Raw genomic sequence first — 17,080 nt, forward strand, 5'->3', positions numbered from 1 at the left:
AATCAGGAGGAATTTCTCCCCAACATCCCAGCTAAACTATTTTCTGTCAGTTTGAAGCCTTTCCCCCTTGTCCTCTCAGTGCATGCTGTTGTAAACAGTGTCTCTGGAGATGGATACACAAAGCAGATCACAGTGAACTTCCCGCAGGTACAAAAGTTCCCACGTTATTTTAGCTCTGACATCAGGGAAATGGAAGAAAATAAAGCCAGCCTGCTAATTTTTAAGCCACATGGGTCCTTCACCAGGCACAGCTGCCAAGCAGTGACACAGCTTAAAGAAAGACCAAGGATTTATAAAGATAACAAAGGACAAACTCTTCCAGCATGTTTGGAGAGCTGTGGCACTTTTAAAGAAAAATCTCCTCATACCACAGAAAAAAACCCAACCCAACCCAATATAAAACATCAGACAAACTCGTGCACAGCATTTGACAGCCAGGGCTGGCTCTTTTTAATTGGAGAGACAAAAAAACCCAAGTTTTAAAATACAGCCATTGAAAAGACGACGAATTAAGAAACATGTAAACACAGCAGAGGCTTAATTACAACTTGCACTGCTTGGTTTGGTACTTGCCCACTCCCCTCTGCCTGGGAGGGAGGGAGGGAATGACCCAAGTACAGCACAGAACCACCAGCTCAGGGGGACAGGACTGCTCGAGCAGCATCTGCCCCTTGACATGCCAACAAAACACTGCTCTAGAGTACCTTGTCCTGCAGTGGCCCCAGCTTCTCTCCAAGGATGCTCAGCACATCTGCTCCACCCCAGACAAACAGGGCCCAGTGGCTAACAGGCTGAATGGTCCATCAGAGTCAGTAAAAATGGGGACATTTCTGAATTCTGGTTCCACACGCAGGGACACGGGGGAGAGGGGACAAGGTAGGAAAAATCTCCCAAATCAATGTACAGGCTCATGCACCTTTTCCTAAGGAACCCTCCAGGAATGATGAACAGCTGTTGAACAGCCATCTCCTTACAGCCCCAGGCAATGATCTCACACCCAGCCAGGCAGGAGAAAAAAAACTCCTGGAATGCAGAGGCATCTCCATCCAGGGGGCTTCTTTCCTACCACACGGCCTGCAATCCAGGGGAATAAAGGGAATAAAGGGAATAAAGGAATAAAGGCAAGGAGGGAGCTGAAGGAAAGCTTAAGAAGATTGCAAGGGCACTGCTGTGCTCAGCTCGGCCATTGAAGAACAGTTTGCTATTCCCAGGAGCTCCCAAAGGAGCCTCACTTGTCCCTAGAGGATTGTGCCTGGCTGCAGCACAGCCAGTCCCCCCGAGGGAGGGAGGGAGGAGTGTCCCAAGTGACATCCAGGGTCCTTTGCCATGGCAGAGGCCCCCAGCCCTCGGTGGTTGTTGTCTGCAGCGAGCTCTTGCTCCAGCCTTGGCAAGACACGGCCCCAGCCCGTGGCACAGGCTCCCCGTGGGGGGACAAGCAAGCCACGTCGTCAGTGGGGCACAGCAGCACCAGGGGGTGACACGAGCATTCAGCAGAGTTGAGAGCATTAGTGTCCTCTACAGAGCGAGACTGGCCAGCTCTACTAAAAACCACAACCTTACACGTGGTGAGGGAAAGATAACTTACTTTGGCAAGCAGAAACACACATTTATCACTGAAATACAGTAGCTGTCATTACAGAAAAAGCTCCCCTTCCCACCCCAGCCCCACTCCCTCCACCAGCACTGCACTGAACAAAGCAGAAACTTCCATTTCCCAGCTGCAGGACACCTGCTCTACGTTCAGCTGTAGGACAGAGAAGCTTGATTCCAGAGCCAAAAGGAAGCTGGACAAACTAGCGAGCCACAAACTCAGGGAAATCCAGACAAATCCCACTTGACAGAGCTCATATCCCAGCACTCAGTGCAGGCTGGTCTCCCCCTCGGGTAGGAGGTCTCACCCCCTGCTTGGTGAAGGGCAGCTGGACAGGATGGACATTCTCCAAACCCAGTCAGTCAAATCTACAAAGCCACATCTGATTTTTAATGGAGGAGTGACTTCCTTCTGGGAATGTTCTCATGAGTCTACTTAGCTGAAGGCTAAAAGCAGCTTATTTTAAAAAAGAAAACCCACATTCAGGTTCTCCCTTCACTGCATGCTCACCAGACCTCGCTGGTGACTTCAGCTCAGGCCTCAGGAATGTGTCTCTGGAATCAGAGCTCTGCCACCCTTCCAGGTGCTGCTTGGCTCCTTCCAGCAGCCCCCACAGGCCTGTTTGAGCCTCCCACACCAATTGCATCCACCTTCTGTCCCCACTAACCCTCATCCCGCAGGCACGAGGCAGCAAACCAGACCACACGCTCGTGTCCCCACACTGCTGTCCATCCCCACACAAAGCCTGCTCTGTCCCGAGGACACAGACACGGGCAGGGCAGTAAATCCATCCACAGGAGAGCCCCCAAGAGCTGCTCTCTACACCTCCCTGCAGCAGCACCTGGGAGCTGCACGAGAGCAGCAGCCAGAGTGTGGATCTTGGGACAAGACTAGGAAGGCACAGCTCGTGGCCAGGAGCCTTCCTGCCCCAACTTGTTGCCCACCCAGCAGCACTGGGACCATCACCGCTCTGCCCACCCCATGCCACCTCCTCCTGTAGCCACATCTCACTCCCTCCTACCAGCCACAGCTCCTGGTGGGACACAGCACGGCCCTGCCCGTGCTCCACGTGGCTGGGTGGCAGTCCCAGGGCTGAGTCACCTCCAGCATCCAACTGCCTGTGGCAAGGAATCCAACGCCAGCACGAAGAGGAAGAAGGGGAAGCAGCGAGGGGATGACACCACAAGATTTCCAGCAGGCCACGCCGCAGTCTCTGATCCCTCCTCCAGCATCCAGCTCGTCACCGGGCCGTCTTCCCCGGGCAAGATTTCGGAAAGGCAAGAAAAACATCCATCCTACAGAGCCCCAAAGCACCCTCCACACGGCAGCCTGGGCCTTCGCTTGCTCTCTCCTTCCCTGCCAGGCCGAGGCTCTGGGGGCACGGAGGAGATCAGGCAGCCCCGCAGCCCCCGGGCATTGCCTCCATCAGCCGGGCCCGGCCTCCGGAGGAACGGATGGATTGGGAAGCGCCGTGGCACCTCCAGCTCCAGCTGGCCGAGCCCTCCCGCCCCATCCCACCCCGCCAGTCCTTCGAAGAAAGGAATGAAGTCAAAACCGGGTATTTATTTCTGTGAAGTCTCTGAGCGTCTCCTGTCGGTGCCGCTGTGCTGGGGGGGCTCCCGGCGCCCCCCGGCCTCACTGCCGGCCGTTGTTCTCGGCGGGCTGCCCGGGGGGCTTGGCCTCGCCGTGCGAGGACGTCCCCTCGAAGCGCTGCGACGCGATGGCAGCTTGGTGGGACATGCTCTTCCTCACGATGTCCCCTTTCCTCCACAGCACCACCTCCTGTGGGGACACAGGCAAGGCTTGTCAGGGCTCCTGAGACCTTCTGCTGAGACCTTCTGCTGAGACCTTCTGCTGAGACCTTCTGCTGCCCCACCCAGCCCCGCAGGGTGAACCAGGCTCGGTGTTCCACCCACAGCCGGGACACACCCGGCAGGGCAGCCTGCCTGAAATTTGGGTAGGAAGCTCCTCTCTGGGGTCTGGGCACACAGGGGACATCCACAGCACCTCTGTAGCTGGGGTGGGCACACAGGGGACATCCACAGCACCTCTGTCCTAGTGCTAGGACACTGATAAGGTGAAGCACAGAAGCTCCACCACTGGGGTGAGCACACAGAGGACATCCATAGCACCTCTGTCTCTGGGGTCTGGGCACACAGAGGACATCCACAGCACCTCTGTCCTAGTGCCACTGATAAGGTGAAGCACAGAAGCTCCACCACCGAGCAGAAAAGATATTCCAGGCAGGCACTTTCCTCCTCGCCACCACACACACCTGACCTGCATGGACATTGTTCTAGATCATCCTTCCATGTGATGAATCCCAAATTCCCAGCAGGTCCTTGTAAAAGCATCCCAACCAACCAGGCACAGGTCCAAGAGAACAGCAGCTCTGTTTCTCACCTGCTGCTTGAAGTAGCGTCTCTCCTCCTCATCGATCAGCACCAGATTGAGGTAATAACGCACAGAGAACTTCTTGTTGATGTCCCTCATGGTTGGAGTCAGCTCGTAGCCAGCCAGAAAGAGCCTGATGGGAATGGACTCCCCTGGAAAGGGCACAGAGCTGTCAGCACAGACAGGATGCAGACAGAAACCAGGAGAGCAGCAGCAGCAAAACACAAACTCACACGGCCACAACCTTTGTCACCGTTTCCACAAGCAGACTAACATGAGCTAGAAGACCTCAACTCCCTCCAGAAACCAGCATGCACGGTCCTCAGCCAGATCCTGCCCTTGCTGACAGCTATTCCAGCTCCACTCTAACAGCACAGGACTCTTTTGGGACCTGCATCAAGACAGCACTGCAGGAAAAAATGAGTAAGGTGACATTTTCTCTAGCAGGTGACTCTGCTGGGCAAAGGAACAGTGGCACAGGAGATTGGCACAGAGCAAGAACACCACCTCTGCTCTGAGCTGCAGCAATGCCACTGCTGGCCCATGCCAACTGTGAATTTATAGCTGGTTCTGCCACTGTTTCATCAAAAGAATTAAGTCATTGCAACTGATTCTGTCTTAGCTGCCCCTCATCACACTGGAGAAGGAAGGGGATCAGATCAATCCCCTGCTCTGAGCCCACAGCAATGGAACAGGATGCTGAGCACACAGAAGATACTTCAAGAGTCCTATTCCCACCCCAAAATCCTCCAGGAGAGCAATCCTGGGGGTTCCTGTGCCCTCTCACCTCTCACAGGTGCCCCATCCATGATCTCGTACTTGGCTATGGTGTCATTCTCGTGGTACACATTGGGCCCCGTGCCCGTCGTCTCCCTCTTGATGATGTCTATCTCCATGTGCTTGATCTTGATCCGCACCAGCAGGAAGTAGATCTTCCCCACAATCACATCTTTTAAATGGTACCTGGCACGAGAGGGGAGGAAACACCAGGATCAAACCCTGTGCAGCACAGCAGGGCTGGGGTTGACGAGCAGGAACTTGCTGGGCAAGCACTTTGCTCTCATCCCCAGCAGATGGCAAACCAGCCACTCCCAGCAGCAACCAGCCCTTCATTTCCATCCTCTGCTCTTTTGGAAACCCACAAGAACATTTAGCACGAGCAGGTAAATTAAAAACATCCCTTCAGGCCGAATATCTGCAAGAAACCCCTGTAAGAGCAAAGGCTCCAAACTCAGTATTTTAGATCAACTAAATCAGCCCAAGTCACAGAATCATTTAGGTTGGAAAAGACCTCTGAGATCATCGAGTCCAACCTCTGACCAAGCACCACTTGCAAGGAGATTTGCCAGCACCAGCTGGGAAAGATGCACTGAGAGTACTTTAAAAGTTTCCAACTTGTTTGCTGGATTTAATTCCCACTTCAGCTGTATTGCCTGGAAAGGAGCAAACGTTGCATTTTGGAGACACCTGGAAGTACTGATCTGGCTGAGGATACAGGCAGTGGGAAGTTACAGCAAGAATTTCATGCTGTGTTCCAAGCTCAGTGAACCACAGCCACTGCTTCCCACTCCTTGATCCAGAGGTACGGGGAAAGGAGAGGAACCCATGGATCAGGGAGGATCTGAGCTGTCTCCCAGCCTCTCTGGAGCACGTGGGCATGGAATTCCTTGGAGGAAACCTCCAGCAGGTGGGTGCCCAGAGCCCCCAGCTGCTCCTGAGGCACTCACTTGGACTTGTTGTACTCGAACTCGATGTGCAGGCAGTCCTCGATGCCCACTTCCATCTTGATGGAGGAGTTGAGCTCGGGGTAGGTGCTCAGGGTGTGCACAACGATGTCCATCTCCTTGACCACGTCGTTCAGCCTGCGGCTCACGGTGGCACGGAGGAAATACCTGCAGGGACAGTCCCCTCCCATCAGGGTCACAGCAGGGACAGGGGCTGGGGGGCTTGGGCTGCACTATCCAAGCAGCCTCACTACACAGATCCATGTCAAGAGCTGAAACGCGTTTGATTGCCAATCTAAATAAAACGTGTGATCAACTCAACAGGCCCACTGAGAAAGTTCCTTTTCCCCACTGAAGCTTGGAACTTCCTCCTTGGCAAGGTGAGGAGCTCAGTACAGCTCACGCACAGCTGAGAGAAGGGCCAGCATTTCAAGAACAGGGAATGGGGAATGTCCAAGGGAAAGCAAAGAATTGTCACAAGGAAGCAGAACAGCAAGGAAGCTTCTCTTCCCGTGTCATTTGCTGTTACATTGCTCTTTTTTAGTCCAGGTCTGAACAAAATAAACCCACAGCAAAGGAGCCCCCAGCTCTTTATGTGTACCTGCCCCAGGAGCAGCCAACACCCCACAGTGGAAAAGCAGAAGGGAATTTTCGGATGGAAAAGCAGGCTCCTCTCAGCTTCCAAGCATTTGCGAGCCCGGGTTACCTAAGCCCCGTTTTGGGCATCCAAGGAACATGTCAAAACCACTGCCCTTTTGCAAGATTACATCAGGCTGCACAGCCACACCTCCAGTGCAGATCTCAGGCTTTTCCAACCCCCACTTTGAAGGCAGTGAAAGGATTTTGAGTCGATTGAGTGCCTTGATGTGAAAAATCATTTCTAACATATGAACAAGGCACAAGCGAAGCATCTGTTTGCATACAGAGCACAATTAAAGTTGACAAGACTGATTACAGCAAAAATATCCCCACTGGAGACTAAATCAAACAGTTTATTTTGATTTTTTGAATTATCAAATAAATTAGCAAGCATTTGATTCAAAAGGGGCTGATTTCTCTTGTCACTCAAAACGGGAAAAACAAGTTCCATTAAGAGCCTGCTGCATGCTTGTAAAGTAAAGACCTCAAAGGCAGCCTTTTACAACTCAGGCCCCAGAATTAATTTGGAGTTATGCACCATCAGAGTGAATATCAGCACTGACAAAGAGCAGAACTGGGCTCAGCCAGGGCAGGGACTCACCGTAGCTTCACATTCTGCCCGGTGTAGGACTCGTAAGGTTTCTCCACGTGTGTGAACTCAAAGTCAAATGTTTGAGATTGAGTGAATTCCCCAGGCCGGGCCAGGTCCTTCACCAGGGACACGAACTCGTGGTGGTTCCCTCGGTCATAGTAGAGTTCTAGGAAAATGGAAATCCAGGTTAAGCTTAACCCCGCGTGACACAGGAGATTTTCAGCAACTCTCTTGTCCAGGTCACTCCTCCCTTCAACACCATTCACAGAACCTACCAGGGGAACTGCACTTGTTCCCTGCTCTCCATCAGAGCCAGGTGCAGCCCACAACTTTCCTCCCTGAAACAGGAAGGAAAAGGTCCACACAGCCTCCTTTACTACAATAAATCAAGAACCTGCCTTCGTGTTGCTTTGTTCTGTTAAGATTTTTAAAGTTCTTCTAAAAGTTCTTATGCTTTTTGATATTTATATATTTCAGCTAAGTTTTCTCACGCATGTTCATGTAAATAATGATTGTTTTGCATTCTTCTTTGTGGGTAGAGAGAACTGATGGAGTGTTGGTTTGCCTAGTGTGATTGGAGAGGTGGCAGTTTCACCCTCCAATCCACTGTCACTTTTACTATTGTATATATAGTAGAGTCATAAAATAAAGTTGGCTTTTTTGAGTTCTTTTTCTTTCCTTTTACATCTAGCCTGCTTCTGTGAGTTATTTCGTGTCGCAGTGTAACACCCTGGGGAGACACAAGTCACCTATAATCAATATTAAATACGGTTCGTAGCTCATGCAAACCCTCCCAATAATTTTCTGCACTGTATTCCAGGCCAAAAGCATTGCCACTGTGAGGAAAAACCACCACTGCTTGTCTGGAACAGACAGTGACAGAGCAAAACCGAGGGGACACGATGATTCCAACTGCTCCTGCTTATCCTTGGACAGCAAAGAGCTTGAGAGGCCTTGAGCTGCAGCAGGGAATAAATGCCAGTGTTGATCCTGCTGCACAACCACCCTGTGTGTGGGGAGGCAGCTGAATCCACTGCTCCTCCAGCCCACGGATAACACATTAATGGCCACGTGAGCACGGTGAGGGAAGAGCTCTCACCTCTGGAAGCACTGCTCAAACCAGCTCAAGTGACCAGCATTGCCTCGCTTTTCCCCACAACCCTCCCACGTCAGCGGGAAACTACAGGTTTCCTCACTTAATGAAAGCAATCCTCCACACCTCCACCGAGTTTTCTGCCTCAAGACAAAGCAACAAAACCCTTAAAACTTTGCAATTTGCATGAGCAGCTTGGGATTACCCAAACCCATCAATGAAACCTGCCCTTCCCAGCCCTGCGTGTGAGCCTGTGCCTACAGGACACCCACACAGCCCTTCCCAAGGCAAAGCCTTTCTGCTCAGATGAGGAAACAAAAAACTAAGTCATCACACAATCACACTCCCCAAGCTCAGTGTCAGCACTAAACTGTGCAGAGGAGGCTCCTCAGAGGTATTAGAGGTGCCCAGGAACTGCAGTTCAGCCCTCCTTGAGATGCACGATGAGCTTTTAAGTGATGCCTGTTTCTCACAGCCCTTTGCTCACCTTATCTCTCTAATGGAAATTTTGGCACTAGAGCTCCCCTCACTTACGCACAACAGCAAATGTCACCAAGCCCTTTAGGCTGGGCAGGTGACATAAATAACCAAGCCTCTCTCTGTGCACTGAATCTGTGTGTCCACTGAGAGGAAAGTGCTTGCTGATGTGACAGGGAGAAGCCACGTGCCAACAGAAAAAGAGGAACCAGCCACAGAAATAGAGGAGTCAGCCCAGACCATCGTGGCACACAATGCAGGAGGCACAAATCAAAAAAGCAAGGGGAGGCAGATGTCAGTGCACTGAGCTCTCTGCTACCTCAGAAGGTCATGTTTGGCACCCTGAAGCCTTTAGCAGAGTGATGTTTCCCACACTCCAGCCTGTCAAACAGGTATAAGCTGTAATTTCAGGTTTTCAGAGCTATAAGGTTTCCAGACTGAGAAAATAGCCTGCCAACATTTCACTGGCTTGCTCAGGCCACAGCCACTAGAGGTGAAACCATCTGGAATGGGTTCTGTGCTCACCTGGGAGCAGGCAGGACCCAGCACTCTCAGTCTGGCCTCTGGTACCTGCTCTGGAGCATCTTCCCTGCAAAACATCGCTCCTTCACAGCCCAGTCCCCCTGCCTGTTAAATTGTCTCACCTCCACGCTGACCTCATGGCAGCAAGAAGTCAGAATACAAGATGGAAAGCATTGAGAAGTGCAATTAGTGATACAAACTTCAGTGATTTATCTAAAAGCCCTGAGGGGCATAAGGACTGATGTGCAGCCACAGCAGTTCTAACACACCCTGCTTGGGCAATAACGTGCATACAAAGCAGTAATTCCATGCAGGCATGGCTCAGAAGTCTTCCAAAACAGGGAATGAGTTGCAGGCAAGGCAGCACAGCAGAGACAGTGGAGCAGAAAACAAAGTTCATGCTTAATTTCCACTGGGAACCATATCAATAGGAACTCATACCCCAGCTCCTGGTGAACAGCCTCACCTACACTCCATCATTTACACACTCCCTTCCCTTCCAAAAACCAGAGTCAGGCACAAGCAAAGCTGATAAAACTCAAGCAGCAGCATGGGGTTGGGTGGGAAATCTCCTGCTCGTGTTCCCTCACCACACGATTTGCAATGCAAAGGCTGCAGGCCCCTGGCTCCAGCAGTGATTTTGGGGTTTAGAGCCAAGCACAGAGACTTGTAGGCAGCCACATCACCGGGAAGGAACATCCTGAACTTATTTTGGCTTGTGGGGCTCAAGGAAGGTCCGTGGAGCAGGGACAGCTCCGCTCCGAGGAAGGAGTGGGTGTGGCAGCTGCCTTTCCCCTACGACAGCAGGAAATATTAAACCTGAATTGGTTACACGCACAGATAACCACAAGTTTTGAACAACTTGAAGCCACCCGACCAACCGTGCAGGGACGCATGGAGTAGAAGGTGAGATCAGCCAAGGTGAGCCTGCGAGCCTCAGGAAAGGTGATCCACGCAGGTAAAAGGGACATAAGGACAAAAGCCACCCCATCAGCACCCTCAGCATCCCTAAGAGGATCAGCAGGCACACGAGGGAAGCAGGCAGGCAGCTCCTGGAGCAGGGACAGCCAGCCTGGGGAGCAGGGCCTGGCAGCCGGCGTTGGCAGCAGGTCTGGGCTGACCTGCAGCTGCAGGACGGAACCGAAGCATGCCCAGCTCGCAGCTGAAACTGGTGACCGAGCAGAAGCGAGAAATTAGGACAGGAGAACAATGACCTGGAAAAGGACTGGAATGCCCTTCCTTCTGCCAGGGCTCTAGCCTGGAGAACAGGCCAGGCTGCCCAGCTTGGAGGGCAGAATAATGTTCAGCAGCTGTGGGAATGCTGCGTGCAGCCGGGCATCACTCGGGAGCGAGCGGAACCTGCTCCACGCCAGCAGGATCCCAGTGCCATGGGGCACAGCAATGCCCTCAGAACCCCAGTACCAGCGGGATCCCAGCACTGTGGGGCACAGCAATGCCCCCAGACTGCCGGTACCAGTGGGATCCCAGCACTGTGGGGCAAATCAATGCCCCCAGACCCCCGGTACCAGTGAGTTACCATGGGATGCAGTGATGCCCCCTGGACCCTCAGCACCAGCAATGCTCTCTGGATCCCTGGCACCGCAGGGATCTCAGTACCACGGGGTTCAGCAATGCTTCCCAGCCCCTTGGCACCTGTGGGATGCAGTGATCCTCCCCGGACCCCGGCACCAGCGGCATCCCGGCACCCACGAGGGGCAGCGGGAAGGGATACCCGGGCCCGCAGGCCGCCCCGCTCACCGATCTGCCCGATGAACTCCACTTTGATGCCCTGGTGCTCCAGCCGCTTGTTGGGGTTCTTGAGGGTGAGGACCACCCGCCCCGACACGGTCTCGCCGTCGTAGAAGAGGAAGTATTTCTCCTTCTTGCCTTCCTCCGTCTTGTGCTCCACCCGCCGCCGGCTCTCGGCGTCGCTCAGCACCAGCTCCAGCTCCGGGCTCTGCCCGAACCCGAAGAAGCTCATGGTCCCGGGATGCGGCGCGGGGCGGCGCGGGCGGACCCCGCGGCCCCGCTGGCGGATCGCGGCCGGGGCGGGGCTGCGCGGGGCGGCGGCGGCGCCGCCGGGGCAGGGGCAGGGGCCGGGGCGGCAGCGGCGGCGGCGGCGGCGGCGCGGGGGGGCCGCAATGCGGCAGCGCTGCCGGGGCGGCGGCGGCGGGACCCGCGCACCGCGCACCGCGCACCGCGCACCGCGCACCGCGCACCGCGCACCGCGCACCGCGCACCGCGCACGCAGCCCCGCCCCGCCCCGGCCGCGCCCGCCCCGCTCCTTCCGGGGCAGCGGCGGCCGCCGCGATTGGCCCGCGCCGCCCCGCGCCCGCCATTGGCGCGTTCGAAGCCGGGCGGCGGCGGCGCGATGGCGGCGGAGCGGCTGCGGAGCGCGCTCGGCCGGTGGCGGCTGCCGGAGCTGGCCGCAGGTGCGGGCCGGGAGCAGGGTCAGGGCCAGGGCCAGGGCCAGGGCCGGGGTTAGGATCGAGTTTAGGGCCGGGGTTAGGATCGAGTTTAGGGCCGGGGCCAGGACGAGGTTTGGGGCCGGGGCCAGGATCGGGTTTAGGGTCGGGGCCGGCTTACCGACCTCTTTTCCGCTCTTGGTCGCTGTGCCTCTCGGTCTCTCCGTTTCCCGGTCCCGCTCTCTGTCCAGTCTCTCTGTCCCGGTGCTGGTCCCCGTCCGGGTCTCTGTCCCGGTCTCTGTCTCTCTCCCGTTCTCTCTCTCTGTCCCGGTGTCCGTCTCTGTCCCGGTGTCGGTCTCTGTCGCCTTCCCAGTCCTGCCTTGGTCCTGCTCCCGGTTTCGGTCGCTGTCCGGGTCTCTGTTCCGGTCCCGGTCCCGGTCTCTGTGTGCCGGTCCCGATTTTGGTGTCAGTCTGTGTCCTGGTCTCTCTGTCCCCATCTCTCTCTCCCCGTTCTCTGTGTCGCGGTACCGGTGCCAGTCCCGGTCCCTCTGTCCCGGTCCCGGTTCTCTCCCCGGTCACCGGGGTGCGGTGGGAGCATTGGGAGGCTCCTGACACTGACAGCGGCTGCTGCCCTTGGCGCGCTGGATTTGGGTACTCCGTGTTTATGTTGGAGCCTTATTTTGGGTGAAACGCGTATTTCGGAGAAATCTCACCCCTGGCGCTTATAAACACTTTTTTTTTTTTTTTCTCTCAGTATGGGTGGACACGGTGTGGGATATGGATTTCACGGAGACCGAGCCTCTGGATGCCTGGATAGCGGAGGAGATCACGGCCGATGGGCTCAACGCCTTTACCCGCCTGTACAGCGCTCTGGCGCCCTTTGCTGCCGGGGACCAGGAGAGCAGAGAGGTGACATCACCTGACACTGAGCCAGCCACTCTCACTTTCTCTTTTTCACGGCTGTCTTGCCTTGAAATTCACAATGTATTCAAAAACGATTCAAACAGTCCTTGCTCTCTGTACTGGAATGCTTCAGAAGGAAGCTATTCCCAATTTTTAATATAACATAGCATAATATTAAGTGTATATATTGTTATTATAATTATTATTAATCACTATAATTTACAAGTTATTAATTTTAATTAATTGATTTGATTATTAACCAGTGTAATTAATATAAGTGTTGTATAGAATGTTATATTATATAATATTAAATAATAATTATAGCGTATTATATTTTTGAAACATATAATACATAGGGAGTTTGTCATGGTGGCACCTGTTCAAAATCTAAATAATGGCTAGTTTTGGACATCCATGTTATTATGGGATTCCTCACTATCCCTGTTTTGCCTCAGAATGTCTGGACCTTTTTTGCTGAGAACAGCCTGTCCCACCAGGCCCTGGTGGCCGTGCTGCATCACTTTGTGCACGTGGGCCAGCACAAAAGAGCCAACGTGCAGCAGAGGGTGTTTGCTCTGCACTCAGCTGGGCTCTACCTGCTGCTGCTGGAGATCCCAGGTGAGCCTTGAAATGTTCCTCTTCACGGCTGGGGGCAGCACAGGTCAGGCAGGGTTGGGTTTGTAACAATTCCAGTGGTGGTGCTGGCTGGCCCTGAAATCCTCGGGGGCCGACTGAGCGTGGTGTGAGTGCTGAGCGGTGTCACGGGCTGGTGGCAGCCTGGCCTCCTGTCACAGAGGGGTTTGGTGGCCTCAGTGCAGGTCTGTGACAAGGTGACAGAGGAGCCTGCACAGTGCTGGAGCCACGCAGGTCCCTCTGCTTTGACAGCCAAGGCAGGGGCTTATTCCTGTTCCTGCTCTGTAAGCGGGGAGCGTTTCGCTGTGCAGCACATTTGGATGGGTTTGTTTGTGAAAACAAAAATACCAGTTTAAAATAACCAGCAGCTGAGTGTTTCCAGCAGGTTAGTTCACAGCTGGATCCTTTTGTATTCCAGCATGCCCTGAAGTTTTGCTGATCTCCATGGTGGAAGGGGTCATTCAGCTGGTGATCCTGCAGGAATGTGTCACTGCTGATGATGCATCTGCCTGGTGCACTTCAAGCAGCTCTTTATTCTTGTCTTAAACTTTCTTAGGCTCTGGGACACCTGTGGAGAGATCATAGAACCACAAACTGATTTGGGCTGGGAGGGACCTTAAAGCTCATCTCATTCCATGGGCAAGGACACTTTCCACTAGACCAGGTTGCTCCAGCCTGGCATTGAACACTTCCAGGGATGGGACGTGATGCTCAGATGGTTTGATGTTCTCTGTATTTTGTCTGGAAGAGAACTGATGTTTGTCTTTTCTGGGCAGGCAGCATAGCCAACCAGGTATTCCACCAAGTGATGCTTGATAAATGTCTTCACGCCCTGACAAAATGCTGGCCTCAAGAGATGAGGAAAAGGAAGAAGACACACGCTCAGAGCTCTCAGCCCAATGCCAGAAGGAACAGAAAGAAAGGGAAACCACGCAGGAATGACAACTCCAGTGTAAGATGTCTGTGCAATCTCTTCAGATACAAATCCCTAGTAATAAGGAAATTGTTGGCAAGCTGTTTCTCTTTTTTGCCAATATAGATGGAAGAGATGTTGGAGGAGGAGAAGGAAGAGGATGATGAGAATGTTTACTTCTCAACAGAAGATCTTCTCCAAGTCCGCAATGCCATCTTCCTTCTTTTGAAAAACTTCCTAAGACTTCTGCCCAAGTTCTCCCTAAAAGAAAAGCCTCAGTGCATACAGAACTGTGTGCAGGTAAGAAGGATCCAGCTTGATGAGCCTTATGTCCCCTAACACAGACTTTTTGGGGATGCAGAGCACTCCACATGGAGGAGGTGACAGCCCTGCCTTCCCTGGTCACCTGGTCCCTGATGGGAATTAAGGAAATTGGGAGCAGAGCGCCTGCTCTGTGTCTGCCTCTCGTGCTGAACACCTGCAAATGTTTTGTTCTTGGAATCAGAAGGATTTGGGCTGGAAGGGACCTTAAATTCCATCTCATTCCACCCCCTGCCATGGGCAGGGGCACCTTCCACTATCCCAGCTTGCTCCAAGCCCTGTCCAGCCTGGCCTTGGACACTGCCAGGGATCCAGGGGCAGCCCCCACTTGTTCCTGGGGGGAGCTTCTGGGCTTTGGGCTCTGCTTTTGTTCTGCTTCAAGGGAGGTGTTTGAAAGTTAAACCCGGTGGTGTGACCCCAGTCCTGCACATCCTCCCCTCAGGGGACTGAGCTCAGCTTGGCTCTCTTCCCTTGCAGGTCTTTGTTGAGATGACCAGCTTTGAGCCAGTGCTCCACGAGTTCAAGTTTTCAGCAGCCATGTGAGCAAATAATTCTTAATAATTCTTAGTGTTTATATGATGGTCTGAACAAGCAAAGCCCTCAGTGCTTGTGTTGTTGTCCTGTTTATATAGAAATGAAAGTGACAAATTCTCTTATAAAGATAATTGGAATGTGTTCCATGTGCTGACAGCAAACAGCATCTTGTTAATATTGAATGTTTTGCAGTCAATGAGCTCTTTTAATAGTCACAGTTATGCTGATGAGAGGTGAAGACATCTCTTTGCCTTCTTTCCTTAGGGATGTTGATAAAGCCAAGTACATTCCTGAGCTGGCCTATTACGGACTTCACTTGCTCTGCTCCCCTCTCCACAGCACAGAAGATAAGGTACAAGTTAAACAGAATCTTTGACATCCTCACAGCAGCATGGAAAAGGAGTGCTAGCTTCTTTCCTTCTCAGCATGTCATTTTTGCTTGTGTGGTTTTTACTTTTCACTTCAGTTTGTCTCTTTGTGCCATCTTTGCTGGGTCAGAGCAAAGATGGTTCTCTCCACACCAGTCCTTATTGCTGCTGCTCTTGTGTGCAGTGAATTCCATGCTCTGCTGACTCTTATGGCAAATGAATTGAAAACAAAGGAGAGCTGCAGTGGCATTGGGCCTCTGAACCTTAAAGAAGAGAGTTCCAGGTGGCTGCCTTTGCCTGGAATGTTGTGATTCCCTGCTAGATGGAGCTGCAGCACTGCCTGGCAGCGTGTGAGGGGCTGGGCTGTGCAGTGCTCTGTGCACTCAGTGAGGCTGAGCAGGGCTGGTTCTTGTTCAGAGAGCACTCTGGGATCGTGGAGCAGCCAGTTCTGCCAGAAACTTCCCATCTTTATTTGTTTAAATTGGCAGGCAGAGCAGGGCATCTCCCACTTACCTGAGTGCTGCTGCTCTGCGTGGGGCTGCTGAAGGTTGGGTGTGTCCGAGCTGTGGCTGGGAGTCTGTGTGACCCCCTGGGCTGGTTCTGAGCCTGCAGGCTGGAGTCAGCAGCTGTCTAGTCAGGAAAGCCTGGAGTACACACCAACCTGGTTATTCCTGAGTGCCAGCCCAGCTCCAGCAGCCCTGGGCCTGTGTGTTTCAGCCTCCTTGGTTTCTCAGTGCAGCATGAGCTTTTCGGAGCTGCTGGCATTTGTGGTGACAGCAAGGTGTTGTCATTCCCCTTCCCAGACCTGCCTCATCTTCCCTGCTTCTCCTGCTTGCTCAGGGAATGTCAGGGTCTTGAGGCAAGCCGTTGTTCCAAAAACATTCAAGGGAGTCAGCTCCAAGAGTTCAAGTACAAAACACACATTTAGCTTAAGACACCTCCTATGCAAAACCCAGTGAGTTTCCTCAAATGCCAAATGTTTCTGGAAGAAAAAACAAGTCCACAGGGGATTTTGAAGGGGGGCTTTGCCCTGTTTGGAGGGCAGCTGTTAATGCTTTCAGAAAGCCCTTCTGAGACCTTGCTGAACTTGCATGAGAACATCACCAGGAAAGATGTTGTGTGTATTTAGAAAGTGTCCCCTTGGAATCTGTCTGCTAGGAGTCATGCTTTCACATGTGCTGCTGTTTGGTTCTAAGCTTGAGTCACAACTATTTCATGACCCCCGAGTGCCCATCCATGGAAGAGAGCCTGCCAATAACCTCTTCTTTCCAGACCCTTCGATGTGTGTTCCAGCGACTCCTCAGTGTCATTCTGATGGTGGAGAGCAGTGGGAGTTCCAGGCTTGAGGCCCTTCCCATCACATCAGCTGTGACCAGCGCCAGGAACCAGGCTGTGAAATTCATCAGGTGACATTCAGAGCTCTGAGCGTGGCTGCTCCTTTCTTCTGGCATGCCTTTGCTTTGCTGTTGAGGTGATAAAGGGATGAGACAAACTGGCACAGGCTTTGAAGTTGTTTGTGCAAATGAGGCTTAATTAAAATGTCTGGAATGGGAATTTACCGAGCTTGCTGGCAGAGGGGGAAGAAGGTGCTGTGGAAAGGACCCATTTTCTGTATTTTGCTTTGTGTCAGTTTTTCAGCTCTTGTGTTTTACTACAGAGAATTGTGAAGGAAGTGAAAGATTAACATGGAGCTCGTTCCTCCACAGTTCTTGCTCTCTCCTGCTTAATGATATGCTTTGCCTGTGTTTATTCCCCCTGTTTGGGATCCATGTTGTTGGAAGTGTAGTTTGTGCAGAGATCCCCAGACAACATATAAAAGTAGATTGAGAACAAAGAAGCTTTTCATGTTACCCTTCTACTTGTTACAAAAGTATGGGAAGAAATTATTTTGTGCCTGCAAAGCCAGGTTAATGTGGAAAGTAAGGATGGTTCTCTGAGCATATCCTGCTGCACTCATGAGTCCAGAATCAT

The 17,080-nt window shown here is 52.8% G+C and overlaps 2 protein-coding genes across 2 annotated transcripts in view; one reads left to right on the top strand and one right to left on the bottom strand.

The window, feature by feature from the left end:
* Window positions 1-421: 421 nt before the first annotated feature.
* Window positions 422-11,100, bottom strand: VPS26B (VPS26 retromer complex component B). The gene is made up of 6 exons (XM_053997073.1): window positions 10,791-11,100; window positions 6,950-7,106; window positions 5,713-5,877; window positions 4,773-4,948; window positions 3,995-4,137; window positions 422-3,373 (listed from the first exon to the last, which is right to left on the bottom strand). Exons 1-6 carry the CDS (start codon window positions 11,011-11,013, stop codon window positions 3,227-3,229), a joined length of 1,011 nt encoding a protein of 336 aa, XP_053853048.1. The 5' UTR covers window positions 11,014-11,100; the 3' UTR covers window positions 422-3,226.
* Window positions 11,101-11,402: 302 nt separating this feature from the next.
* The window catches only part of NCAPD3 (non-SMC condensin II complex subunit D3), a 32,512-nt gene continuing 26,834 nt past the window's right edge, over window positions 11,403-17,080 (top strand). The window contains exons 1-8 of the mRNA XM_053996969.1: window positions 11,403-11,464; window positions 12,192-12,346; window positions 12,796-12,958; window positions 13,750-13,925; window positions 14,013-14,186; window positions 14,685-14,746; window positions 15,006-15,093; window positions 16,382-16,515. Coding sequence (XP_053852944.1) covers window positions 11,404-11,464; window positions 12,192-12,346; window positions 12,796-12,958; window positions 13,750-13,925; window positions 14,013-14,186; window positions 14,685-14,746; window positions 15,006-15,093; window positions 16,382-16,515 — 1,013 coding nt within the window. The 5' untranslated portion in view covers window position 11,403. The remainder of the gene's footprint in view (window positions 11,465-12,191; window positions 12,347-12,795; window positions 12,959-13,749; window positions 13,926-14,012; window positions 14,187-14,684; window positions 14,747-15,005; window positions 15,094-16,381; window positions 16,516-17,080) is intronic.

The sequence above is a fragment of the Vidua macroura genome, chromosome 22 (genome assembly GCF_024509145.1).
Source record: "Vidua macroura isolate BioBank_ID:100142 chromosome 22, ASM2450914v1, whole genome shotgun sequence".
Taxonomy (NCBI): Eukaryota; Metazoa; Chordata; class Aves; order Passeriformes; family Viduidae; genus Vidua; species Vidua macroura.

Bases quoted from the DNA above. Each gene is read 5' to 3' on its own strand.
- VPS26B (XM_053997073.1), bottom strand. From the start codon at position 11,013: ATGAGCTTCTTCGGGTTCGGGCAGAGCCCGGAGCTGGAGCTGGTGCTG. The intron at 4,949-5,712 runs GTGAGTGCCTCA...CTCTCGTGCCAG, and splicing joins TTCGAGTACAACAAGTCCAA to GTACCATTTAAAAGATGTGA. The intron at 4,138-4,772 runs GTGAGAGGGCAC...TGCCCTTTCCAG, and splicing joins GGATGGGGCACCTGTGAGAG to GGGAGTCCATTCCCATCAGG.